Source organism: Scyliorhinus torazame, chromosome 8 (assembly GCF_047496885.1).
Source record: "Scyliorhinus torazame isolate Kashiwa2021f chromosome 8, sScyTor2.1, whole genome shotgun sequence".
NCBI lineage: Eukaryota > Metazoa > Chordata > Chondrichthyes > Carcharhiniformes > Scyliorhinidae > Scyliorhinus > Scyliorhinus torazame.
Window position 1 is genome coordinate 207875071 of NC_092714.1, and position 27917 is coordinate 207902987.

The following is a 27917-nucleotide window of genomic DNA, read 5'->3' on the forward strand; positions in this document are numbered from 1 at the left end:
TGCTCATTCAGGTCTCAATGGATTTTCTAAAGGAACTTCTTTTTATTTATATATAGCCAATTTTCCTTTGGAGAATTTATGTTTTTTATAAATCATGCCCTCTCGCCATATACATTTGCCAATCTTTTATGATGAAGTCTGACCCGTGTGCCAGTGCATCAAGCACTTCAGTTGTTCAGGATATGCAAACAGGCATATTTATCATCCTTGTCCTTGGAGATTTCATCAAACACCTTGATTTCTTCCATAAACTTTTTGTTTGCAATTTGATAGCTGGAAGAATGTTTGTTCCTTTATATGCAAATCCACCTGGTTTTGAAGAAATTGCCAGATAAGGATGGCAGATTGGAATGCTCTTAATCCTGTTTGAAGTGGTTCAGGAGCGGTAAATCAGGCAATCTGGCACCCGAGCACCTTGCCTCCCACCCTGGCAGTGCCCCGCCACCCTGACAGTGTCCCTGCCACCCTGACAGTGTCCCTGACAACCTGGCAGTGCCAGGCAGGCAGTGCCAAGGTGCCTGAAAGGCAGCAGCAATGCAAGGGTACCACCCTGACCAGAGCCCGATGAACCAGATGGGTTTTTACAAAAATTGACAATGGTTTCAAGGTCGTCATTAGACGTTAATTCCAGATTTTTTTTTGAGGGAATTCAAATTTCACCATCTGCAGTGGGGGGATTTGAATCTGTGTCCCCAGAGCATTACTCTGGGTCTTTGGTTCACTAGTCCAGTGACAATGTCACTATGCCACGGCCTCCCCCAAACAGTTCCAAATGAATGGAATAACTGGCGTGGCTAATATCATAGATTATCATAGAATTTACAGTGCAGAAGGAGGCCATTCGGCCCATCGAGTCTGCACCGGCTCTTGGAAAGAGCACCCTACCCAAGGTCAACACCTCCACCCTATCCCCATAACCCAGTAACCTCACCCAACACTAAGGGCAATTTTGGACACTAAGGGCAATTTATCACGACCAATCCACCTAACCTGCACATCGTTGGACTGTGGGAGGAAACCGGAGCACCTGGAGGAAACCCACGCACACACGGGGAGGATGTGCAGACTCCGCACAGACAATGACCCAAACCGGAATCAAACCTGGGACCCTGGAGCTGTAAAGCAATTGTGCTATCCACAATGCTGCCGTGCTGCCCATCAAATCATTTGATGACAAACTAGCTGACTGCGTCTGCAAATGATTGTTTTATAGCCACACTTCCAGCAAGCAAACCTATCTGTCAGCACAAATATTTGAGATTGCTTTTGTTGACTTGATATTGTTGTATCATGGGTAGGAAAATGTCAGGTTGTGGGCTAAAGGTCAAAGTTGTAAGCAAAGTGGGCTAATGTTATTTATTAACAAAAGTAAGCATGACTTGTAACTGGACCCAGTTTGTTCATTTAAGTAAAGGAAGCTTTCAGAGTTTCTGAGGTAATGCTCATTCCATCATCTGAAAGCAACCGACTGACATTGGACAGGGTACAGGTGTACCCTGTTTGAAGAAAGGGTAAGTTAGAGACACTGTTTAATCTTGTCCAGTTCTGAAAATGTTCTGTTTGTATGAATTTTATGATTTACCTCACATTGAGAAATCATAGACCCTAGAGTAAAAGGAGTTCTCTCCGGCCAGGATTTGGGTACAGAGAGGGATGGCACGACATGGAGACCAGAGTGTTTGAATCTTTAATTATTGCGGAATATTTTAAAGGGTTGAGTGTGCGGATGTATTGACTTTATGTTCATGGGCATCGCTGGCTAGGCCAGCATTTACTGTCCATTCCTGAGGGCAGTTAAGAGTCAACTACATTGCTGTGAATCTGGAGTCACATGTAGGCCAGGCCAGGTAAGGATAAAAAAAATCCTTCCCCAAAAGACATTAGTGGATAGGTGGGTTTTCATGACAATTGTTTCATGGTCAACATTAGATATTTTTTAATTCCAGATTTTTATTGAATTCAAATTTCACCATCTGACATAGCTTTGAACCACCTGACATAGGATTTGAACCCGAGACCCCGGAACGTAACCCTGGGTTTCTGGATTACTAGCCCAGAAATAATATCACTGCCTCCCCTTATTCCAGTCATTTGTAGGATGGTCTTAATTGCAAACATAGCCCATCACCATTGAACTGTTATCGTTCTAACACTAGCCAATGGACAATTTAGATTGGGGTGAGTCACTGTAAAAGTACATTTGTGACGTTGTCATTTTTGTAGTTGATGAGTAATATACAGACTGTTAACCACGAGCAGCAAAGATGATGAAGTGTGTGTTCTAGCAACATGTCAGGTTTTATTTTTAACTGAGTACTCGAGTGCATAATGAGGGTTGTAAAATACTTAAAATGCAGCTTAGTTCACTGTACACAGTGCAGACTACGGGCCTAACTACACTCTGGTTGTAAACAACAACTTACATTTAGCTAGCATGCTTAACAGAGTGAAACAGCCTAAACTGCTTAATCAGAATAACATCAATAAAAAAAATGAGCCACCAACAGGGAATGTCAGGATTGACGACCAAAAGTTTGTATGTAGGTATGAGAAAACACGTTGAAAGAGGAGAGTGCGATAGCGAGTCAAAGAAGTTTAGGAATAGAGCTTAGGGCCAAGGCAGCTGAAAGCATGGCCAACTGCACTGGGGGGATTAAAATCAAAATTGTGCCTGAATTGAAAGAGCAAGTCACCAGCAATGAAAACAGAGGTCTGGGAAAAGAGTTTGCGGAGGGAACCAAAGACAATGGGATGAATTGTTTGCCCCGCCCCCGTCCATGGGTTTCCAACGGCTTGGGGTGACCACAATGGGAAATCCCATTGGCAGGCGGCGGAATCGGAGAATCCCACTGCAGGCGACAGTGCGCCGCGAGGAACATATGGCTGGAGAAGCGGAGAATTCACCCCCATGGCTTTAGTCTTTAGTTGGAGGATGTTTCTGTTCATCCAATATCTGGGGCGAAATTCTCCAGTATCGGCGCGATGTCCGCCGACCAGCGCCCAAAACAGCGCAAATCAGTCGGGCATCGCACCGCCCCAAAGGTGCGGAATCCTCCGCATCTTGGAGGGCCGAGCCCCAACCTTAAGGGGATAGGCCCGCGCCGGACTGATTTCCGCCCCGCCAGTTGGCGGAAAAGGTCTTTGGTGCCCCGCCAGCTGGCGCGGAAATGACATCTCCGGGCGGCGCATGCGCGGGAGCGTCAGCGGCCGCTCACGGCATCCCTGCACATGCGCTGTGGAGGGAGTCTCTTCCGCCTCCGCCATGGTGGAGACTGTGGCGAAGGCGGAAGGAAAAGAGTGCCCCCACGGCACAGGCCCGCCCGCGGATCGGTGGGCCCCGATCGCGGGCCAGGCCACCGTGGGGGCACCCCCCGGGGCCAGATCGCCCTGCGCCCCCCCCCCAGGACCCCGGAGCCCGCCCGCGCCGCCTTGTCCCGCCGGTAAGGTAGGTGGTTTAATCTACGCCGGCGGGACAGGCATTCTAGCAGCGGGACTTCGGCCCATCCGGGCCGGAGAATCGTGGGAGTGGGCCCGCCAAACGGCGCGGCGCGATTCCCGCCCCCGCCGAATATCCGGTGCCGGAGAATTCGGCAACCGGCGGGGGCGGGATTCACGCCAGCCCCCCGGCGATTCTCCGACCCGGCGGGGGTCGGAGAATCTCGCCCCAGATGTCAGACAAGCAATGTGCCAAATCATGGACAGGGAAGAGATCTAAAGATTGGTGTTGAACTAGAGCTGAGTATCATTGGCATACATGTCAAACCTGACGTGTTTTAATTGATATATAGATGGGAAATAGAAGAGGGGCAAGGACAGACCCTTGGAGGAACCAGTGTAGGAGTGAGAGGAAAAGTCATTGCAGCTGATTCTCTAGCTATGGTTCAACAAATAGGAATGAAATCAAGCCAGGCAGTTCCACCAAGCAGGAGCACAGAGGAGAGGTGTTGGAGGCAGATAGTGTGGTCAATTAACAAAAGCTAGAGATAGGCCAATAAGAAACAGTATATCACAATCACAATGACAATTATGTTATTTGTGATCTTCACAAGGACTGTTTTAGTGACTGGGTCAGAGACTTTGGGCGGAATTTCCCCCCAAAATGGCAAGGAGTCAGGTTCAGTCAGAGAACCAGCATGTTTCCCCACCAGGTTTCCCGACGAGATTGTCCCACACTTTGCCATTTTTCAGAAGGGGACGTGTGTTTTGTGTCGTCATTGTGATGGGCGAGGCCTAAACATGCCGGCAAGAAACTCAAAGTGAAAGTAAAGACACCACCCCCACTCCCCCGAACATAGATCGCCAGCATCAGCGCCCTCCCAATGGGTCGTCCTATATGCCCCACCTCTTCAGGCCCCCCACCTCAGCAGAGCCAACCTGGCAATGTTGGCACTGCCCTGCCATGTCCCCGACTACCCAGGGGCTACAACGGCCTCCAAGGCCGCTTGGCATCATCATCACGTCAAGTAATGATTCCCGCTGGCGCCAGAAGATTCGGTATTAAGCTGATTTTGAATATTAAAATATATTTAACTGGATAGTAATGAGGTTCATGTCCTCCCTGTGTGTGAACCTGATTACATTTGCTGGGAGGGCCCAGCAACATGGCCCTGCACAAATCCCATTTCAGGCCTTTCCCGGAGTTTTTCGGACAGAGCTGGATTTGCAGCGGATGCAATGCGGACCAAAAATCGCACCCACTGTTGGAGATATTGAAACATGTGATTACAGGAAAGGTGGATCAGGTATGTGGGAAGCAACAATGCATTCAAGTCTTTTGGAAAAGTAAGGGATGATGGGGATTGGAAGATTGCAGGGATGGAGAGGTCAAAGTAGTAGTATTATAAGAAACATAGAAAATAGGAAGAGGAGTCGGCCATTCAACCCTTTGAGCTTGCTCTGCCATGCAACATGTCCATGGTTGATTCTGTATCTCAACGCCATATTCCGGCATTCCCCCCATATCCAATTACACGTTTAAAGTCTAGGGGCGCAATTTAATTTAAAAAAAATCAGAGTCTGTTCTGGGCGGAATTAGCGTGGAAGCGTCGGGAACGACTGAGTTATCTATCAGCACTTTGTTGCTATTTCGGCCGGCAGCGGAGACCCGCCCCCCAAGGCTGCACTTAGCGTAATTTCCTGCACTGAGGAACTCTGATGAGCAGAGTTCCCCAGTGCAGGAAGAGATCAAATGGCACCCGATCGCTTGACCCCCCAACACGACCCCTGGCCACATCCAACACCACAGCTCCCCTATAAGGGGGTCCTCGGGGCCCGTCGTACCTCACCTCACCAGGGCAGGCCTCCCAGGCCGTTCCCCTGCCAGCCTGGCAATGCCATCTGGGCATTCTGACCTCCAATTGCCTGGGAGACCCCCCTCCCCCCAAGTGCTATTCAGCCTGGTTTGTGGGAACCAGTGCTAAACAGTGCCCGGTTGGGGTCTCATCTGCGAGGTCAGTAGATGCCAAGTTGCCATTCGATCCAGCGTCAACATAGTTTAAAAAATGTAGATTTTTATTCTTCTTTTTCACATTTTCTCCCAAATTTACACCGAATAATGAACAATAATCAGTAAGAAATGCAATGTCAATCCCCATATCAATAACAACGATCCCATCCTCCCACCAAACCCCAAACATTAGCCTGCATGTTAACACAAACAAATGACAAAAAGGAATCAGGAATCACCCATTGACACCATTAACACATACAGTCCCACTTCCCCTAGCACCCTCCCCCACCCCCCAATGTTCGATGTAATCCAATTCTCGAAAGTGCATAATGAATTGTAAAACCCCTCCATCCTTCCCCTCAGTTCAAATTTGACCTTCTCAAGTGTCAACAATTCCAGCAGATCCCCCCGCCACGCCAGGGTACAGGGTGGAGAGGTTGATCTCCGCTCTAACAGGATCCGCCTTTGGGCGATCAACAAGGCGAAGGCTACAACATCTGCCTCCGCACCCGTTTCCAACACCGGCTGGTCCAACATCCCGAATATGGCCTCCCGAGGGCCCGGGTCCAGTTTCACATGCAGCACTTTAGATATTACCCTAAAAACCTCCTTCCAGTAATTCACCAGCTTTGGACACGACCAAAACATATGAATGTGGTTTGCAGGGCCCCTCCCCGCAACGTTCGCACACATCTTTTACTCCCTCAAAGAGCCGGCTCATCCTCGCCCTTGTAAGGTGCGCTCTATACACCACCTTCAGCTGTATCAGCCCCAACCTCGCACATGAGGTGGAGGCTTTCATCCTCTGGAGTACCTCACACCAGAACCCCTCATCCATACCATCTCCCAACTCTTCCTCCCACTTTGCCTTGATCCCTTCCAGCGGCGCCTTCTCCTCTTCCAAAATAGCCCCGTACACATCCGATACTGCCCCCTTCTCCAATCCCCCTGTCGTCAGCACCTCCTCCATCAATGTGGAGGCCGGCTCCACCGGGAAGCTCTGTATCTCCTTTCTGCCAAAGTCTCGAACCTGCATGTATATAAATATTTCCCCCTGCTCCAGCCCATACTTCGCTCCCAGCTCCTTCAATCCTGCAAACCGACCCCCAAGAAACAAATCTTTTTGTGTCCTAATTCCTTTCTCCTCCCATCTCCAAAAATTTCCATCCCACTTCCCTGGCTCAAATCTATGGTTCCCCTGAATCGGCATTTCCCTTGACCCTGCCCCCAACCTGAAGTGCTGGCGAAACTGCCTCCAATTTCTCAACAAACCGGACTCCTTGAGTATCCCCCCGGGAACGTCGGAAGTGGCGCTGTTGCTAGTGCCTTCAATCAGCACCAATATAATTAAAGGAGTTTCTAAACTCCCTTAACAATGCGAGTCCGGACCCCGCCCATTGTGGGTCAGTTCCAGAGCATGACATCTCAATGACATTACAACCATTGGAATCCCGGGAGAGGCCTAGAATTCTATTTCCTTCTTAAATATATTCAGTCACTTGACCTCCACAGCCTTCTGTGGTCGCGAATTCCACAGGTTTACCACCCTCTTGAATGAAGAAGCTTTTCCTCATCTCAGTCCTAAATGGCCTACCTCATATCCTGAGACTGTGACCCCTTGTTCTAGACATCTCAGCCAGAGGAAACAACATCCCTGAATCCAGACTGCTCAGCCCTGGCAGAATTTTATATGTTTCAATGCGGTCCCCTCTCATTCTTCTAAACTCCAGTGAACACAGGTCTAGTCTACCCAAACTCCCCATATATGGCAGTCCTGCCATCCCAGGAATCAGTGTGGTGAATCTTCACCGCACTCCCTCTATGGCTTGTATACCCTTCATTAGATAAGGAGACCAACATAATACTCAAGATGCGGTCTCATCAAGGCCCTTCTCAGCTGAAATAAAACTTGCCCACTTTTTTATTGCACTCCCCTTGCAACAATCACTAACATTCCACTTGCCTTCTTAATCACTTGCTGTACTGCATACTAATGTTTTCTGATTTATGTACCAGAGCACCCAGATCTCTTTGTACTACTGAGTTCGCAATCTCTCTCCTTTTAAGCAGTAGCTTACTTTTCTAATCTTCCTGTCAAAGTGGACAAGTTCATGGGCGTCATTCTCCGACCCCCCGCCGGGTCGGTTGGGGGGCCTTCCCGCTGGATTCCCCCGGATGGGCCGAAGTCCCGCCGATAAATTGCCTGCCCCGCCGGCGTGGATTAAACCACCTTTTGAACGGCGGGACAAGGCGGCGCGGGCGGGCTCCGGGGTCCTGGGGGGGGGGCGCGGGGCGATCTGGCCCCGGGGGGGTGCCCCCACGGTGGCCTGGCCCGCGATCGAGGCCCACCGATCCGCGGGCGGGCCTGTGCCGTGGGGGCACTCTTTCCCTTCCGCCTCCGCCACGGTCTCTACCATGGCGGAGGCGGAAGAGACTCCCTCCACTGCGCATGCGTGGGAAACTGTCAGCGGCCGCTGACGCTCCCGCGCATACGCCGCCCCAAGATGTCATTTCCGCGCCAGCTGGCGGGGCAACAAAGGCCGTTTCCTCCAGCTGGCGGGGCGGAAATTCCTCTGGCGTCGGCCTAGCCCCTCAATGTTGGGGCTCGGCCCCCAAAGATGCGGAGCATTCCGCACCTTTGGGGCGGCGCGATGCCCATCTGATTGGCGCCGTTTTGGGCGCCAGTCAGCGGACATCGCGTCGTTTCGGGAGAATTTCGCCCCATGTTTTTACCACATTATACTATATCTGCCAAATGTTTTGTTCTCTCACTTAGTCTCTCCATATCCATTTGCAGATCTTTACCTCTTTACCTTCCTACCTATCTTGGTGTGGTTGCCAAATTTAGCTACCTTACATTCAGTCCCTTCATCCAAGTCATTGATATAGATTGTAAATAGTTCAAGTCCCAGCTCTGATGCCTGTGGCACTCATTTTAGTTACAGCTTACCATTTGAAAAATACTTATCTCTACACTTTACTTCCTGTTCGCTAATCAACCCTCTATCCATGCTTACATGTTACGCCCTGCACCATGAGCTCTTATTTTGTGTAGTAAACTTTGATACGGCATCTTATTAAATGTCTTTTGAAAATCCCAGTAGACCACATCTTCAGTTTCCCCTTTGTCCATGTTGTTTGTTACTTTCTCAAAGAACTCTAATAAATTAGTTAAACATGATTTCCCTTTCACAAAATCATGTTGACTCTGCCTGATTCCGTTATGATTTTCTAAGTATCCTGCTATAACCTCCTTAACAATAGGATTTGGCAGTATCTCTATGACAGATGTTAGGTGCTGCCAGGGTACCCAGGTGGCACTGCCAGGGTGCCAGGCTGGCACTACCCAGGTGCCAGGTTGCCAAGGGATCAGGCCCACGGGTGCGCTTATGAGGTGGATCCTGGGAGAGGCCTCTCTAACCAGATCTTGCAAGACGTCGCAATTTGGGTCCTGCCCACAATGGCGATTTATTTTGGTTAGATCGCGCCCATTGTTTTATACTAGCATAGCATATCCTCCTTGCTTTTGAACTCTGTGCTTCTATTAATAAAGTCTAGGACACTGTGTGCTTTATTAACAGCCCTCTCAATCTGTTCTGCCACCTTCAATAATTTATGCACATATAAACCGCAGATCCCTTTACTTCTGCACTCTCTTTAGAATTCTACTTGTCATGAAGATAGCTGATTGTGTGTGGACTTGAGTATTAGATAATGGGCGCGATATAATGGAAATGAAACAGAGCCCCGTCTCAAGCACGTTTAGCCAGCTGTTACCTGGCGCTGGCAGCGCTGAGAACGACTCCGCTATTACACGGGACTCTGCTTCATTCCTGGGCCACGCTGAGGAATGCCATGCCGAGGCTGCACTTAGTCCCATTTCCTGCACTAACCTGCCCATTCGTCTGTGCAGGAAGAGATCGATCTCCAGACCCCCCACCGCGGCCTCGGAACCCTCCCCCCAGTGCTCCAACTCACAACTAGGAGGGTCATCGCGTCGTTGTTGTCGTCCCCCCCCCCCCCCCCCCCCCACCACCACCACCACCTTTTAAAGGCAGGGCACCCCCAGGCACCTTGATACTGCCAGCCTGGCAATGACCTGCCACTCAGGTAGTGCTACCTGGGCATCCTGGCACTGCCAGGGTGGCACCCAGGTGACACTGCCAGGGTGCCCAGGTGGCATTGCCAGGGTGCCAGTATCAAGGTGCCCAGATGGCATCAGGGATGCTAGGTTACGACCCTACACAGAGCCCGACCATCCAAGGACCTCTGATCGTCTGGGAGACACCTTCCCCCCACCAAGTGCCGGTACGCCTGGTCCACGTTTGTGTCATTGCATTTGATGGAGCTGAGATGTCTGCAGTCTGGGGAACTGAATCATTTGATCCAATGGATGACGCTGGTAGTGGCATCGTGAAAGGGAAAGCGTGGCTGGAGGAGTTTGAAGTATAAGCTGACAGTCACAATCTGTTTTTGGACATGGTGATGAGGCACAGCGAGAGGCCTTATTGTTGTTTAATGTGGGTACGTCAGTGAGGGAGACTTTCAGGACATTTGCCTGACAGGGGAGAAAGGGTAGATGATGAATGTGCATTGAAAGCTATGAGGGACCATTATATGGTGATGCTAAACGCCACATTCCATAGGCATGTTTACTGTCAGATGAGATGAAAAGAGGGGAAAACAGTCGCCAAGTTTGTGGCCTGTTTGAGGCAAATGTTGGATGGAAGCAGTTATGTTGTGATGGATCTGAACAACCAGATAATGGGTGGGATTTTCCAAACATTCCCGAGATCCTGCTGACAGCGACCCTTCTACCGTGGGTTCCCCGGCGACAGAGGACACCGCCAACCAATAGCGGGTCACACCCGCAAAAACATTGCAGGTGGGTGGAAAATCCTGTCCAATGGATCAGATAGTCCAGCATTGCAAGCTGAATAAGTTGAGGTGTAAGCTGCTGGAAGGAGAAGGTGACTTAACGTTGGAAGACACTTTGAAAATTGCAGTTGTATTGAAAGCAGTGGATAGCCAATTTCACAATGTACAACTTAGTCGCATCTCTGTCATTGGCACAATGAAAACAGAGGTTAACCGAGTGGCACAACGGAATCCAGGTGCATGGAAATATAAACAGGAAAAGTCTGAGAGAGTGTGTCAAATGTGGCAACTTGGGGAACTATGGGAATGATGTTTACGGCCCTGTCAAGAGAAAACTATGCAGAAAATGTCGGGGAACATATTTTGACAAAAAGTCCAGAAACAAATCTGGACAGAGAGGTAAGCCTAGCAGACAACATAAAAGAGAGATGAAAATAGCACAACTGTGAGATAAGCTGTGCTTAAAACTTGAAATCTTGTCATGTGATCCTTTGTCAATCACTGGAAATTCAAATATCTTTTTAAAAATGATCAATCTCTACAAGGATCGTAACAGAAGGGATTATTGCTGCAGCTGATCTGAATTGATTGTTAATTGCTGTACTTAATCTCCCTCAGGAAATTATAGTATTAAAGGGCAATGGTCTGCATTACAAGGTCATCTTGCAGGAACTACGTGTTGTCCTGGGCCTGATGGTTGATTAGCTTTCTTCGACTAACAATCCCTCCCCCACTACTCTTCAGTTAAGTGACCTTTAAACTCTGGATTCCGGCAGCCTGGTTGATGTTCTATCCCTGTTGTGTTTCAGGTATCTTTGGTGCAGTGGACAGAGTGTGTAGGACTGACTCTTGTTGGCCGGGACCAATCCTCTATGCAGCTGAGGACACCCGGAGGACATATATTGAACTTCACTATCTTGCAGGTGTTTCCATTTACCTATGAGAGCAAGCGCATGGGAATCATTGTCAAAGTGTCAAAGTAAGTGGTGAAAAAGTACATTGAAATAAATGCTTTTGAGTTAACTAGTGCTGTTCTGTGTGTTCCTTATATTTTTTTTACCCATCATTTTACTTGCTGTTTTCCCTATCCGCCTTGAAGGCTTTGACTTCCAGATTGGGCTCCTCTTCCACAAATCCTTGTACTCCACCTGCATCTCATCCGAGTGGCCATTATTCCATAGGCTTAAGGCTTAATACTGCAGATGCTGGAAATGTGAAATATAAACAGAAAAAGATGGAAGTATTCAGTAGTCAGACCAAGGATAAATTTCTCTCTCTGCAGTTGCTGACTTGACTTGCTGGGTGTTTCCAGCATTTTTCTTTTGTTTATATTGGTCATTATTAATGTTGCTTTTGCGTGCCAGCATGCTATTCAACTTCAGAGTGCATCACAATCAGGCTGATCCTGGGCGGGATTCTCCCATTCGGCGGCAGAGTGTCCACGCTGTCGGAAATGCCGTCGTGTTTCACGATGGCGTGAACAGGCCGCTGGGAGTACCGATTCTGGCCCCTACAGGGGGCCAGCACGGCGCTGGAGCGGTTCACTCCGCTCCAGCCTCCCATCCCGGCGCGAACTGTGCGCCGCGCCAACCTGCACATGCGCAGTGGCACTGGCATCAACGAGAACATGCGCAGTGGTGCCGGCGCCAACCCGCGCAAGCGCGGTGGCCTCCCTCAACGTGCCAGCCCCGACGCAACATGGCGCTGGAGTTCAGGGGCCGGCGCGTAAGAAAATAGGCCCGGGGAGTGAGAAGCCGGCCCGCTGATCGGTGGGCCCCAATCGCGGGCCAGGCCCCATCGGAGGCCGCCCCCGGGGTCGGAGCACCCCCCCCCCCCCACAGGCCACCTCCCGACCCTGTGCGCAGAGTTCCCGGCGGCTGCGACCAGGTGTGGATGGCGCCGGCGGGACTCTGCCTTTTCAGAGCGGCCGCTCGGGCCATCGGGGCCGGAGAATCGACGGCCCGGCCGTCTAGAGCGGCCCGCGACCGGTACCGCGCCGGCGCCAATTCTCCGCTCCGCGGGGAGAATCCCGCCCCCTGTTCTTAAATGGCGTTGACAGATGGATCCATCCGGCTAGTTAAGGGCAATGTGTGGGATCCCTAACTTAATATTTCCCCTCCTTCGCCCAAATATCCAGAGGTCAACTGAAGATTGATATCAGGCAACCAAACAAAGTCAGGAGAATCAAACCTGGGACCTTCCAGCTCTTGCGATGAGATGCTCACTCAATAAATTTACTGTAACGAGCCTTTATATTTTTTCCAAACATTTATTTTCCTCCTAAAAATGCAATATTTTTAAAGCAGTGGGTCAGATGCAAACAGGGGAATGCTTGAAGAATTTTGCCATTTAAGGCAAAAATTCGACCTGTAAAATCATGGTATTTTAGCAGCACAAATAAATTGTAATATTTATCGTCTGTTCTGTCCATGTTAATATTTTTAGCTACCACCATTTCCTGTGCTGCTGTGTGGTAAAATACATAAATACTGATCTGTTTAATCTCTCAAACATTTGTCTAAACAAAAACTGTTTATGGTTTTCTGTAATTTGATCAGCACTAGATAAATTCTGACCTCAACTTATTCTTGAGCTCTCTTTGATTTTTGGCCCAATAGTTATCTGTCTGCAGTTTGTTTCAAACCCAGAAATTAACCTGATAACGTATTTTTTTGAAATAAGAGTGACATTTACCAGTGCAAGGTGAAAGTCAAAAGGAAGGTACTTGCAGTTAAAAAGCACACATTCATAGAAATGAGTTTGGAGTCCTCTGTTAAAATCAATGATACTCTGTTACCAGCAACCATGGTTAGATACTACCTCATTCTTTATGTTTAAAAGCTGAGCGTGGGAGTGTAATTTAAATGCCAGAGACCTCTGTGCTCAGGAAATGACCAAACATACTTAGCATCATCCTTGAAGTATTTAATGCAATTATTATTGCATGGAAAAAATGATTGCAGGGGTAGGGTATATTTAAAGCTGACATCACGATGGAGGAGACACTCAAAACACTGTAAATTCATCATAGCTCTGAACTCACTGAACTCAATGATTTTCTATTAACAAATAACATTTGTTAATCAAGGACTGCTGAACAGAGCTCCGATGTTTGGTGAACACCAGGAGACTTGTGTTATCTGATGAAGAGAGCGCCATAGCCATATTTACAAGATACATGCACAGTTTAATAGGAAGGAACATTGAAGCAGGAACTTGCAGATGCTGAGACTTCAAAATGAGAAAAAATAAAATTCTTGCCAATTTTCTCCTCCTCTCTTCCCTTCTCCTCTCTCCCCTCCCATTCTCTTCTCTCATTGTACTGAATTCTCCCTGGAATATGGTTCAGCGGGCACTGTGCCCTTCTGACCCTCGCCTGTGTAACCATTGTTCATGCGTGAATCACAATGGTGAAGGGGACTGGGATTATGGGATGGGGAGGGACTGTTGGCAAGGTGTTTTGAAGGTCAGTGGGGACCAGAAGGGGTGAGGCCAGATAGGCAGGCTCAGAATTTCATGTTGGATAAAAGCAAATTACTGTGGATGCTGGAATCTGAATCCAAAGAGAAAATGCTGCCAGACCTGCTAAGATTTTCCAGCATTTTCTCTGATTCCAGAATTTCATGTTGCTGCCGACACATCAGTTGACGATTTAGATAAAGGGATGAAGGGGCTGAAGGTATGGTTGCTAAATTTGCTGATGACACAAAGATAGGAAGGAAAGTAAATTGTGAAGAGGATGCAAGGAAGTTACAAAGAGGTAGATTCAGTGAGTGGGCAAAAATCTGGCAATTGGAGTGCAATGTGGGCAGATGTAAAATGGTCCTTTTTTGTCAGGAAGAATAAAAAAGAAGCTAATTATCTAAATGGTGAGAAAGAGCAGTGCTCTCAGGTGCAGAGGGATCTGGTTGCCCAAAGCATGAATCACATGCTGGTTGAGCAAGTCATTGGGAAAGCTAATAGAATATTATAATTTATTGTGAGGGGAATTGATTACAAAAGTAGGGAGGTTATGTTTCAGTTATACAAGGCATTGTGAGACCACATCTGGAGTATTGTGTATCTCCTTACTTAAGGAAAGATGTAAATGTATTAGAAGCAGTTCAGAGGAAGTTTACTGGACTAATTCCAGGAATGGGCAGGTTGTCTTAGAAGAAAAGGTTGGAGAGTTTAGAAGACTAGAGACTAAGACTTGATCGAAACTTGTAAGATCCTGAGGGGTATTGAAAGGGGGGATGTGGAGAGGATGTTTCCTTTTGTCGGAGAATCTAGAACTAGGGGGTCACTGTCTAAAAGTAAAGCGTCACTCATTTATGACAGAGATGAGAATGTTTCTGATGGTAGTGAGTCTCTGGAACTCTTCCTCAAAAGAGTCATTGAATACTTTTTAAGGCCGAGCTCGTTAGATTCTTAATTAATAAGGGGGTGAAAGGTTTATTAATAATAATATTATATTAAAAATAATAATCCTTATTAGTGTCAAAAGTAAGCTTACATGTAGGGCTGGTTTAGCTCAGTGTGCTAGACAGCTGGTTTGTGATGCAGAACAAGCAAGCAGCGCGGGTTCAATTCCGGTACCAGATTACCCGAACAGGCGGCGGAATGTGGCGATTAGGGGCTTTGTACAGTAACTTCATACTTGAGACAACAAAAGGTTATTATTATTACATTAACACTGCAATGAAGTTCCTGTGAAAAGCCCCTAGTTGCCACACACTATGGCGCCTGTTCGGGTACACTGAGGAAGAATTCAGAATGGCCAATTCACCTAACAGCACGTCTTTCGGGACGTGTGAGAGGAAACCGGAGCACACGGAGGAAACCCACACAGACTAGGGGAGAACGTGCAGACTCCGCACAGACAGTGCTTCTGTGCGGAGTTATCAGAGAGATAGTCAGGAATGTGGGGTTGAAGTTACAATCAGATCAGCCAAGATCTTATTGAATGGTGGAGCAGCTTGCGGGGCCGAGTGGCCCACTGCTAATTCGTATGATCATATCCCACCCCTGAGCCATCTTTTAGAAGGCCAATTCAAGGGTGGAACCGCTACTTGTCTGCAAGCAGAGGAGAACCAATTATAGCAATTAAGGAGTTTGTTAAGACCCCACTCCCCTGCTCATTTCCTCCACATATCTGACATACAGTGCGAGGACGTGCAGTCTCAAGGTGGGAAATAGGATAATGGTAGCTGCATGCCATCGTGATAGGGCCACCCCCCCCAACTATCTCTATCTACATCTCTTTTTCTGCAAGGATCAACTGCGTCTCCCTCGGAAGATGAGGCTGCACATGTGTCATTGCTGGAGAGGCTTTGGCTGACCTCCCCCCCCCACCAAATTCGGGAGCCCAACGGCCAGCCTTAATTAGATGACCATTAATTGGTCAACTTGCCATAAGCCATGTGAGGTGACTATTGCTGAATTGTCGGAACATTCATTTGATCCCGATGTCAGGATCCCAGGCATAAATCAAGGCCTGGATTTCAATCAGGATTGAAGATATTAACTTTTCTTTCCCGGCGGTACGGTAGCACAGTGGTTAGCACGGTTGATTCACAGCTCCAGGGTCCCAGGTTCAATTCCTCGCTTGGGTCTGTATATGTGGCGTCTTCCCGTTCTCCCCGTGTCTGTGTGGGTTTCCTCCGGGTACTCCAATTTCCTCCCACAGTCCAAAGATGTGCAGGTTAGGTGGATTGGCCATGTTAAATTGCCCTTCGTGTCCAAAAAGGCTCGGTGGGGCTTCTGAGTTACGGGGATAGGGTGGAGGTGTGGGCTTAGGTGGGATGCTGTTTCCAAGGGCTGGTGCAGACTTGATGGGCCGAAGGGCTTCCTTCTGCACTGTAAATTCTATGATTCTAACCCAAGGGAGCTGAGCCCATTTGCAGAATTTGTTTGTTGTCAGTTTTTTTTAATATAAATTTCCGGACAGAGTGGAGAGAAAAGAAAAAAGGGGGGAGGAGCCATCCCCTCATCTCTCGTGGTTTCCCCACCTTCCTTCCGCCAACCCCTGCCCGGGTGGAGAAATTCCGAAAGGTCAGCGAGCCAGTCTGCAGCTCTGGGTGGTGCTGCCGATCATCAGCCAAGCAGGATTATCCGGCATGCGATTAGGGAAGTGAAAGCAAGTGTGTTGGCCCCCTTCCCCATGTGTAACTCTGGCTGCTCCGATACCCCGAAGATTGCCACTATTGGGCATGGCTTCACCCTCACCCCCACAACCCTGGACATTGCCTCGGAGAAGGCTGCCCAGAACGCAGCAAGTTTGGGGCAAGCCCAAAACATGTGGGTGTGGTTGGCCGGGCCCCTCTGCCACCGCTCACATTTGCCCTGTTCATTCGGGTTCTGGTCAGGTGCGCTCTGTGCACCACTTTGAGCTGCATTAGGCTTAGCCTTGCGCAGGAGGAGTTCACCCTGCTCAGTGCTTCGCTCCAGAGTCCCCATCCTACCTCTGTCCCCAGTTCGTCCTCCCATTTTTGCCTGGTCTCGTCCAGTGGAGTCCGGGCTCTGTCCCGTAGCTGTCCATATATTTTGTTTGTTGTCACAGTTGAGATCGCCTGACTGAATGTTCTTTGTTGCTCAGCATCTCACTGACTGAGCCTTGTGGGAGGCTGGCACACTTCTTTCCATTTGAGAATTATTTTGACTTTTAACAGTCCGGCGTCTTTGCTTTCCCCTGCACCGCATTTTGTGAGGTGAGCACAGCACTCAACATCAATGTCTGTCCCCGACCTATTGTCTTGCAAATCAATAAAGCGTTAGGAATCACATGGAGCATGGGAAGAATATTTATTTATTCAGAATTTATAAAGTCAAATAAGGAGGGAGAAATTAGTGTTCGAGATAAAGCTAAATATGAAAACGGACTGTAAGAGTTTCTTAAACTTTTTTAATGGAAAAGAATATGTCAAGTGAGCATTGATCCTCTGGAGATGAAACCTGGGGAATTTGTAATGGAAAGTAAAGAAATGGTGCAAGCTTTGAGCAGACTTGTGCCTGCCTTAACTGTGGAAGACACAAATAATATCCCAGAAATTCTGGTAAATCAAGAGGCGAAAGGGAGGGAGGAACTTAAAAAAAATTACAATCACCAGGAAGAAGGTACAGAGAAAACTATTTGAAGAAAAGGCTGACAGGACCCCCAGTACCTGATGGTCTGCATCCTTGAGTCTGAAAAGAAATGGCTGCTGAGATAGTAATGCATTAGTTGTAATTGTCCCTAGATTCTTGCAAAGTCCCTTCATGTTGCAATATAGTGATTTTCTGGATAAAGGAGAACCTGGAGATGTGGTGGACATGGTTTGAAATTCATTTCCATAGTTCTGAGATTGGAGATTGTCCTCATTGCTCTTCTTAGTCCCTGCTTGCGAGTGAGAATAGCCTTAATAATAAACCTAGCCCCCTAATGGTGAGAAACAGAGGATGGGGGGGGGAGGGGTGCTTGTTGTGGGGGCTTGTGGTGGGAATAAAAGTGGAAGGTGACCCTCAATCACATGCGCGCACACCCGCCACCATTGTTCCAGCAATGGGCCTCCAAGTGTCTCACAGTGGAGAGCTAGGTGCTTTATTGATATCGTTTAAAAAGCTCTGACAGTGCAACTGCAAGTTTAATTTGAAGTTGCCAACTGCTGCACAAGCTTCCTGGGGTCAGGAAAGCCAACCAGTTTAAGGGAGTTAGGAATTGGCAGCCCCCAGGTTCAGTGCTCTTCCAGCACCCATTGTGGGCCAAGCGGTGTACCCTATCCCCATCAGCCATTAGTATTAAATCGAGTGGTCTGAGCAATACAGCCCAAGAGCCTTCAGGTTTTGGCGAACAGCGTGACACTTCAGTCGAATCATTATGAAGCACCCAGTGATCATTGGCAAGTTTTACTTTCTTCCTTTCACTTTTTGACAGACACTTTCTTGTGTTTTTTTAAAAATAAATGTTTTTTATTGGGTTTTTGAACAAAGTATATTTACCGTTATGTACACAATGATATGTATAAAGACAAGGGCACACACAAACATACCAAAAAAAAGTAATAATAAAAAAGAAATAAAAAATACAGTAACTGGTAAGGTATTATGCACCAGCTCAGCAGCAGCAACTCTACAATTGGCAATATTATTTACAACACATAAGTAGGCATCTGTTTGTGTGTGTGTGTTGGGGGGGGGGGGGTGGCTGGGGGGTAGATCTACATTTGGGTGCCGGAGAAAAAATTACAGAGGGCAATACTCAAATGGTTTGGTGTTGGTGTTGTCACTTGCTTCTCTCGGATGGGTTTTGCTGCCGTTGTCGTCTCGCACTCACCTCCGCTTCAGCCGTTCGTCCCTTCTTTCGCCTGGATTCTTCTTGCTCTCTGTTCCTATAGATACCAAGTTTGATATTGTTTCCCTGCCTCCCCCCCCCCCCCCACCACCACCTCTCTGGTTCTCCTCTATTGTTCCCTGTCTCTTCACTCTTCCCCCCCCCCCTCCCCACCTCCTGTGGTTTGCCTTTCTTTCCTCTAGGGTTTAGCTGTCCACCACCCCCCCCCCCCCACCTCCTCCCTCCCAGTCTGTCTCTCCCTCCCATGCCTTGGCTACTTTCCCCTGATTCTTGGCTACCTGGCTCTTCTTCTGCCTGTGGAAGCCGTCGTCTGACCCTCAGATGGCAAATTTGATTTTCTCCATTTGGAGAGATTCCGAGAGGTCGGACAGCCAGTCTGCAGCTTTGGGTGGTGCTGCTGACCGCCAGCCGAACAGGATTCTATGGCGAGCAATCAGGGAGGCAAAGGCAAGGGCGTCAACCCTCCTCCCCAGGAATATATCTGGCTGGTCTGATACTCCGAAGACCGTCACTTTCGGGTATGGCTCCACCCTCATCCCCACCACTTTGGACATTGCCTCGAAGAAGGCTGTCCAGTACCCCGCAAGTCTGGGGCAAGACCAGAACATGTGGGCGTGGTTGGCCGGGCCTCCTTGGCACCGTTCACATCTATCCTCCACCTCTGGGAAGAACCTACTCATACGGGTTCTTGTTAAGTGGGCTCTATGTACCACTTTTAGCTGCATCAGGCTGAGCCTTGCGTACGTGGAGGTGGTGTTGACCCTGTGCAGTGCTTCGCTCCAGAGTCCCCACCCTATTTCAATCCCCAGGTCATCCTCCCATTTCTTTCTTGTTGCGTCCAGTATGGTGTTGGCCCCTTCTACCAGTCGGTCATACATGTCGCTACAGTTTCCTTTATCTAGTATGCTTGCGTCCAGTAACTCTTCCAGTAATGTCTGTCGTGGAGATTGTGGGTATGTCCTTGTCTCCTTTCATAAGAGTTTTTGAGTTGCAGCTACCTTAGTTTGTTCCCCCTGGCTAGCTGGAATTTCTCTGTCAGTTCATCCAGAGTTGTGATCCTGCCGTCAGTATCCCTCCATCCTGTCCCCACTTTTTGAAGGTGGCGTCAGTTAGCGCTGGTGTGAATCTATGGTTGTTACAGATGGGAGCTTTGTCCGACATTCTGGTCAGGCCAAATTGCTGCCATAGTTGGTTCCAGGACTGGAGGGTGGCTATCACCACTGGGCTGCTGGAGTGTTTTTTGGGTGGGGATGGGAGTGCTGCCGTGGCGAGGGCCCGGAGGGAGGTCCCCATGTAGGAGGCTTCTTTTGCGCGCACCCACTCATCTTCTGGCTCCTTGATCCATCCCCTTATTCACTCGGCCATTGTAGGTTTGGGAAGGTTAGCCCCCCCCTGGATTTTGTTTTTTGTAGGACCTTTTTTGGGATCCTAGCATTCTTCCCCTCCCCCATACGAACGCCATGATTAGTTTGTCCAGTGCTTTGAAAAAGGCCTTGGGGATGTAGATCGGGATGGATCTAAGTAGGAAGAGGTACCTGGGCAGTACGTTCATTTTGATCGTCTGGACTCTCCCCTCGAGGGAGAGTGGGAGTGTGCTCCATCTTTGCAGGTCCTTTTTTACTTCCTCCGTCAGACTGGTGAGGTTCCATTTGTGAATCCCTTTCCAGTCATGGGCTATTTGGATCCCCAGGTAGCAGAATTTGTGTTGGGCTTGTTTAAACGGCAGTCCCGTTAGTGCTGCCCCCACCCCCCCCCACCTTGTGGGTGTACCGGGAAGATCTCGCTTTTGCTCATGTTGAGTTTGTAGCCCGAGAAGGCGCCAAACTCTTTCAGGAGCGCGATGATTCCATCCATGCGGCTTTGTAGTTCGAAATGTAGAGGAGCAGATCATCGGCATAGAGTGAGACTCTGTGCTCTCTGCCGCCCCTTCGGATCCCCCCCCCCCCCCCCCCCCCCAGCTTTTTGCTACTCTGAGCGCAATTGCTAGTGGCTCGATCGCTAGAGCGAACAGCAGCGGGGACAGTGGGCATCCTTGCCTGGTGCCCCTGTGCAGCTGGAAGTATCGGGAGTGGGTATTGTTGGTCCGTATGCTCGCCATGGGAGCGTTGTATAGGAGCTTTACCCAGGAGGTGAACCCTGTTCCAAGCCCGAACCGCTCCAGTACCTCTATGAGGTATTTCCATTCAACTCTGTCGAAGGCCTTTTCTGCATCTAGGGAGACGATCACGTCTGGTATTCTCTCCCCGGAGGGTGTCATTATCACATTCAGCAGGCGCCTGATGTTCGAGGTAAGCTGTCTACCTTTGACAAAGCCCGTCTGGTCCTCTGCGACCACTTCTGGTACGTAGTCTTCTAGCCTTTTGGCCAGCATTTTGGCACCTGCGTTCAGTAGTGAGATGGGTCTGTATGACCCATATTCCGTTGGGTCTTTACCTTTCTTAGGTATCAGCGAGATTGAGGCCTGTGCTTGCGTGGGTGGCAGTGTGCCCCTAGCTAGCGAGTCTGTGAACATCTCCCGCAGGTGCGGGGCCAGTGCTGTCGCAAATATTTTGTAGAAGTCCACCAGGAACCCGTCTGGTCCCGGCGCCTTCCCCGCCTGCATGGAGCTAATGCAGTCCATGATCTCTCCCAGTGCTAGTGGTTTTCTGCCCTCCCCCATGATTGGTATGCCCAGTCCATCAAGGAACCGTTTCATCCCGGATTCCCCCATTGGGGGCTCTGAGGTGTACAGCCCTTGGTAGAAGGCCTTGAAGGTTTTGTTGATCTTTTCTGTTTCTGTTTCTAATGTGCATCTGGTATCCCTGATTTGTGCAATTTCTCTGGTGGCTGCCTGCTTTCTCAGCTGGTGTGCCAACAGGCGGCTGGCCTTGTCTCCGTGTTCATATAGGATCTCACGTGCCTGGCGGAGTTGGTGCACTGCTTTCCTGGTGGAGAGCAGATCTAAGTTCCTTTGTAGCTCTTTCCTCTCCGCCAGGAGCTCTACGGTCGGGGCCTCAAAGTATTTACAGTCTACCTCCAGTATGGAGTCGACCAGCTGCTGCCCAGCCGCCCTTTCCTCCCTATCTCTTCGCGCTTTGAAAGCGTTGATTTCCCTTCTTCGTACGGCCTTTAGCACTTCCCAGAACGTGGAGGGCGAGACCTCCCCGTTCTGGTTGTTCTCCGTGTACTCTGCTATGGCCTGTGATATCTTTTTGTTGGCGGCCTTGTCAGCTAGAAGGGCAATGTCCAACCTCTATGTGGGGCATTGGGCCATGCCCGTCTCTATCCTCACGTCCATGTAATGTGGAGCGTGGTCTGATATCACAATTGTGGAGTATTCCACTTTGTCTATCCCCGGAAGCACCGTTTTCCCCACCACAAAGAAGTCAATTCTGGTGTATACGTTGTGTACTGGGGAGAAGAAGGAGAACTCCTTCTCCCCTGGGTGGGTGAACCTCCAGGGGTCCACCGCTCCCATCTGTTCCATAAAGTGACCGAGTTCCCTTGCCATATTTGATGTTTTCCCCGTTTTGGGGTTTGATCTGTCAGTCGTTGAATCCTGTACACAGTTGAAGTCCCCCCCCCACCCCCATGATTAGTCCGTGCGTCGCTATGTCAGGGATTGCTGCCATGGTCTTTTTGATGAAGCACGTGTCGTCACAGTTGGGTGCGTACACGTTAACTAGTACTACCGGTGCCCCAACCGCTGACCATGGCGTACCGTCGCCCTGGGTCCATAACCGTCTTTGTCGCGCTAAATATCGTCCTCTTGCTGATCAGTATTGCCATCCCCCCTGGCCCTCGTCCCATAGCAGGAATGGTAGGTTTGTCCCACCCAGCCCTTTCTTACCCGTGGTCGGTCCTGCTCTCTCAGGTGTGTCTCTTGGAGGAAGACTATGTCTGCCCTCATATTTCTTAGGTGGGTGAGGACTCTGGATCTCTTCACTGGGCCGTTGAGTCCCCTTACGTTCCAGGTGACTCTCCTGGTGGGGGCTTCTGTCCCCTCACTCCTGTGGGATTAACCATACTTACCTGGTGGACGTGCCCCTGCCCCCCGGGGTTTCCCTTTGTTAGGGGGCCGTCCAGGATGCCGCTGTCACAGCTCTCTCCATGCAGTCAGGTCCCTGCGCTCCGGGGTTTCCCTTTGTCCAGGGGGCACCCGACATGGCCGCCCGCTGTGCGACCGCCATGCGGGTAGTCCCCTGCACTCTGGGGTCTCCCTTCGCCCAGAGACCGTACTGGGTGGGTGCTTGCAGCGATTCATTGTTCCGAGCCCTTGGTTGTGGCACTTTGTAGCCCTATTGTTATTCCCTTTTTAGCCTTGTTTGTCCCTCCTTCCCTATGTCTTTCTCTCTCTCTCTCCCCCCCCCCCCCCCCCCCCAATGGCCTGGCACCGTCCCCCCTGTTGGGGTCATGCTGCGGCCCTGCTTTGTTGCATGTCCCCGGCGCTAGCTTTCCTGCTAGTGCGGTGGCCCCCCTCTCGGGAGTTACTGTATCTCTTCTCCCCTGCCCGGCCTCTGCAGTTTTCTGTCCGCTCTTCTCCCATCCTACCCTGCACTCCTCTCGCTTGCTCTCCCTTCTCCGCTACTCTCATTCCCTTGTGCTAGTGCCTGGTCTCCCACCTGAAGCGGTTCCTCGGTAGTGGTTTGCTTTTTGTTCAGGGCGCACTCGCCGTGCCAGGGGTGGGAGCAGGGGATCCTGGCGTTGCTTCACCCCCACCCCCCTCCCCCACCCGCCTGGCGCTGTCCCCCCTGTGGGGGCGCGCTGCGGCCCTGCTTTGTTGCATGTCCCCGGCACTAGCTTTCCTGCTAGTGCGGTTGCCGCCCTCTAGGGAGTTATGTTCTCGCTTCTCCCTTGCCCGGCCTCTGCGGTTTTCTGCCTGCTCTTCCCCCAAACTACCCTGTGCTCCCCTCGCTTGCTCTCCCTTCTCCACTACTCTCGTTCCCTAGTGCTGGGGCCTGGTCTCCCACATGAAGCGGTCCCTCGGGTAGTGGTTGGCATTTTGTTCAAGGCGCGCTCGCCATGGCGAGAGTGGGGGGGCCTGGCGTTGCCTCACCCCTCCACCCCCCGTCGTCGGCGTGTTGTTGCCCCTTGCCAGGGGCCCCTTAATTCTACCCTAGCTGTTTTTCCAGCCCGTGTTCCTCGACAAACTTGTTTCCTTCGGCGGGGGCTGTGAAGAAATATTCTCTTTCTTGGTATGTGACCCAGAGTTTCGCTGGGTACAGCATACCAAGATGCACGTCGTTCTTGTGAAGTGCTGCTTTTGCTCTATTGAATTTGGCCTGTCTCCTGGCTAGGTCTGCCCCAATGTCCTCGTACACTCTAATGAAGTGGCCGTCCCATTTGCAGGTTCTGTTTTGCCTGGCGCAGCGCAGGATTGTTTCCCTGTCTTTGTACCGGTGCAGTTTAGCTATAACTGCCCTCACGTGGTCTCCTGCCTTGGGCTTCGGGCGCACCGACCACTGTGCTCTGTCCATGTCTGGTGGGTTGGGGAAAGCTTTCCTCCCCACTAAGTTGCCCAGCATCTCGGCCATGTATGCCGTGGTGTTTCTACCCTCGATCCCCTCTGGTACGCCCACTATCTGGACATTTTGCCTTCTCGAGCGGTTTTCCTGATCGTCCACTCTGCCCTTCAGGCTCCCCTGCGTTGTGCCCAGTCTCGCCACCTCCTTCTCCAGGACCGTGATCCGGTCGCTCATGTCAGTCGCGGCTTTTTCCAGCTCCTTAATGGTCACCTCTTGGGCTTCCAGTTTCTCCTCTTGGGCTTCCGGTTTCTCCTCTGCTCTGCCCAGGGTGAGCTGCACCTCCGCCAGGGCCTTGGCCATTGCTGCCTGCACTGCGGCCTCTATGTCTGCTGTGGCATCTGCCTTGGTTTCCTGCTGATGTTCCCTCAGCGCCTCGGCAAAGGCTGCCTTCCGGTTCCAGTTCCCCCCTGGCCCAGGGGGGAAATGCTCCTGTCTGTCGAGTTCTTTTTGTTGCGGCGAACCTTCCGTTTTTTTCTTTTTTTCTTATTTTTTACGAAACTCTTTTCAAGGCTTTTTTTTTTAAAAGTGAAAAAATTCTTCCCCTTTAAAAGTTTTCTTTTCAACGTTTTTTTTTTGAGTGAGGGGAAATTCTTTGAGTGAGGGGAAATTCTTTTTTTTTCCCCTCGCTCACCCAGGGTCGAGTGAGAGAGAGGCTTCTGGTCGGGCCGGGAGTCCCTCTTTGTTCCACCGCTTGCCTCGTGGTAGTTGCTGTGGGGGGGTCGGTCCTTGCTGCTGGCTCGGTCCCCGCTCGGTTCCCGCTTAGGTCCGGGCTGCCGCTCGTCTTACCCTGCGTTCTCCTGCCGGGAGGGTGCGGGGTGGGGGGGGGGGGGGGGGGGGCGATTCGCTCCACTCCCGAGCACCCAGGTCTTCCAGTTTAATTCGCTTTGGAGTCCGGGTTCTTCTTCGTCCCCACTCTCTTGTTGCGGGGGGCCCAAACGGATGAATTTGCGCACTTGGGTGCAGGTTCTCGGCGAGGAGCGGGAAGCAACTTTGTTCCCCCCCCCCCCCCCCCAAAGGAGCTCCTCCACCCGCGACCACTCTCTTCCCCTGCCGGAAGCCGAATACTTTCTTGTGTTATTACCAGCACATTTATATCACATAATATTCGTCAGTCTTGGGCCCACTTCCTAGTTTATCCAAATTTACTGCACCATATTCCCTACTCATAATGCACCATATAATTTGCTTCATCTGCAAATATAATTAACCGTAATAAATGAATGTAGTAAACAGAAGGCGACTCCACACTGGACTTGTACACCCAACTAAAGCTTGGACACCACTACCAAGTGACTCTTCTTCAAAGCAACCTTTTGCTTGTTGTTCTGTAGCCACAAAATGATCCATCTTGTCACATTGCTCTTCCCCCCCATGGGACTTTACCCAGTGCTTGTCTTTTTTAAATGCAACTAATCGAGACCTTTAGCTTGTTCCTAATTATTGAAGGCACTGAAATCACAAATTTCGTTACGATTATAGATAGAATGGGTATTTAATTGAAATGAACAAAAACGTGGTTTAGAATTACTTTAAGGGGAAAGAATGTGCAATTTCTGAAACTGTACAGTGTTCAATTTGCAAAAAAAGAAAAAATACTTTGGCCTCTAGTAATTTGCATGTGCCGCAAAGTCTTTGTCCTTGGACTTAGTGATTTTACATTTATCTTTATTTATTGGTTATTTAAAAATATTGAAAATATAAAGTGGGGTTTTTTTTTGTGGACTTGGTGTGTATATCGAAACGCAGTGCATGCGTTTCACTGAACAGTTTTTAGATTTGTAGTTAGTCTGACATGATTGGGAAGGTAATGTTGCACATCTTTAGAGCTGCCTGTTGGTTAGCAGGATGATGGTTCCTTCTCTAATTGTTCCCTTTCTTCACCTGTCATGTACATAGCCGGGTCACAGAAGGCTAAGCTACAGTTTGGACAACTCAGCAGGGATCATTTGAGAAAGTAGCAACCTCCTGCTGAACTTGAGTGGGGAACCAGCTGACGTGCATTGACTGCTGATACTCCGTCAGTATTTATAAGCATTGTGGCTGCTACTCGCAAGACAGGAAGCCTAACTTTATGTTTTATGTTCATAAGCAACGTTAACCACATTCATGTTTAAATGCATTGCACTTCGACTTGGTCCACAAGCTGTACATCTGAAACAACTGGTTTCAACAAAAAATGTAACAATCTTGAGAAGTCAGAATCACATATTTCACCACTACGTAGTTATTTCTACAAAAGCAAAGAGGGACCTATAAAATAAAAATCTTGAATTTATGAAATTTACAAACAGTAATCATTGACGTCCCGATCTCCAAGGCCACCAAGACAATCCCCAACCTCCCCCCAAGCCTGAACACATTATGGGAGGGTCCCCAGCTCCCCCAACACCCATGCCAGGCAATCCCGGCTATTTCAGTGCAAACCTGCCATCTTGGAAGTGCCCATGCCAGCTAGCAGTGCCACCTGGGCACCTTGGTAGTGCCAGGCTAACACCCAGGTAGCACTGCCAGAGTGCCAGACTGGCACTGCCAGGGTACCAAGGTGGTACCAGCAGTGCCAGGGACCAACAGAGTGGTACCTTGGGGCATCTGATCCCCTGGGAGACATCCACAAGTGCTATTCCACCTGGTCCCGGTTTGTGGGGACTAGTGCTGAACAGCGCTCACCCGAGGACCCTGAGGCAAAGAGGTTGAATCCCAAATCCCCCCTTGGGAAGGCAGCACGGTAGCATAGTGGTTAGCACAATCGCTTCACAGCTCCAGGGTCCCAGGTTCGATTCCCGGCTTGGGTCACTGTCTGTGTGGAGTCTGCACGTTCTCCCTGTGTGTGCGTGAGTTTCCTCCGTGTGCTCCGGTTTCCTCCCACAGTCCAAAGATGTGCAGGTTAGGTGGATTGGCCATGCCAAATTTCCCTTAGCGTCCAAAATTGCCCTTAGTGTTGGGTGGGGTTACCGGGTTATGGGGATAGGGTGGAAACGTGGGGTTAGGTAGGGTGCTCTTTCCAAGAGCCGGTGCAGACTCGATGGGCCGAATGGCCTCCTTCTGCACTGTAAATTCTATGAAATTAGAGTGAGGCTTACTGCCTCATTCCATTATGCAGATTTGTGAAAAAATGATCCCGCTCATTGTGGCTGGGATTCATCTCGCGAGATTGCGCGCTGCTTTTCGGGCGCAGCCAGGTCATTGGATTGCACCCAGCATGTTGTTAGGGAGGGCGTTCCAGGATTTTGACCTAGCAGCAGTGAAGGAACGGTGATATAGTTCCAAGTCAGGATGGAGTGAACTTACAGGTGAACGCATCTGATGCCCTTCTTCCTCTTGATGGTAGTAGTTGTGGGTTTGTAAGGTGCTGTCTGAGGATCCTTGGTGAATTTCTGCAATGCATCTTGTAAATGGTACATACTGCTACTGCTCCCTTGTTGCACTTGCGTGGTGCGAATGTTACTGGCCACTTGCCAGCCCAAGCCTGGTTATTGCCCAAGTCTTGTTGCATTTGGACATGGACTGCTTCAGTAGCTGAGGAGTCGCGCATGATGCTGAACATTGCGCAACCATCAGCTGTTTTTGAACTTACAGGCCTTTACAGGGCCTAGGATATTTCCCTGAAGAACCCCTGTCGTGATCTCCTGGAGCTTAATTGGTTGATCTCCAACAACCACGACCATCTTTCTTTGTGTTAGGTATGACCCCAACCAGTGGAGAGTTACCCCCGATTCCCATTGTCTCCAGTTTAGCTAGTGCTGCTTAATGCCATACTTGGTCAAATGATGCCTTGATG

At 49.7% G+C, this 27917-nt stretch overlaps 1 protein-coding gene across 1 annotated transcript in view; it reads left to right on the top strand.

The window, feature by feature from the left end:
- Positions 1 to 27917, top strand: part of atp9a (ATPase phospholipid transporting 9A) — a 286828-nt gene that overhangs the window by 136264 nt on the left and 122647 nt on the right. Inside the window, exon 15 of the mRNA XM_072514714.1 lies at positions 11137 to 11298. Coding sequence (XP_072370815.1) covers positions 11137 to 11298 — 162 coding nt within the window. The remainder of the gene's footprint in view (positions 1 to 11136; positions 11299 to 27917) is intronic.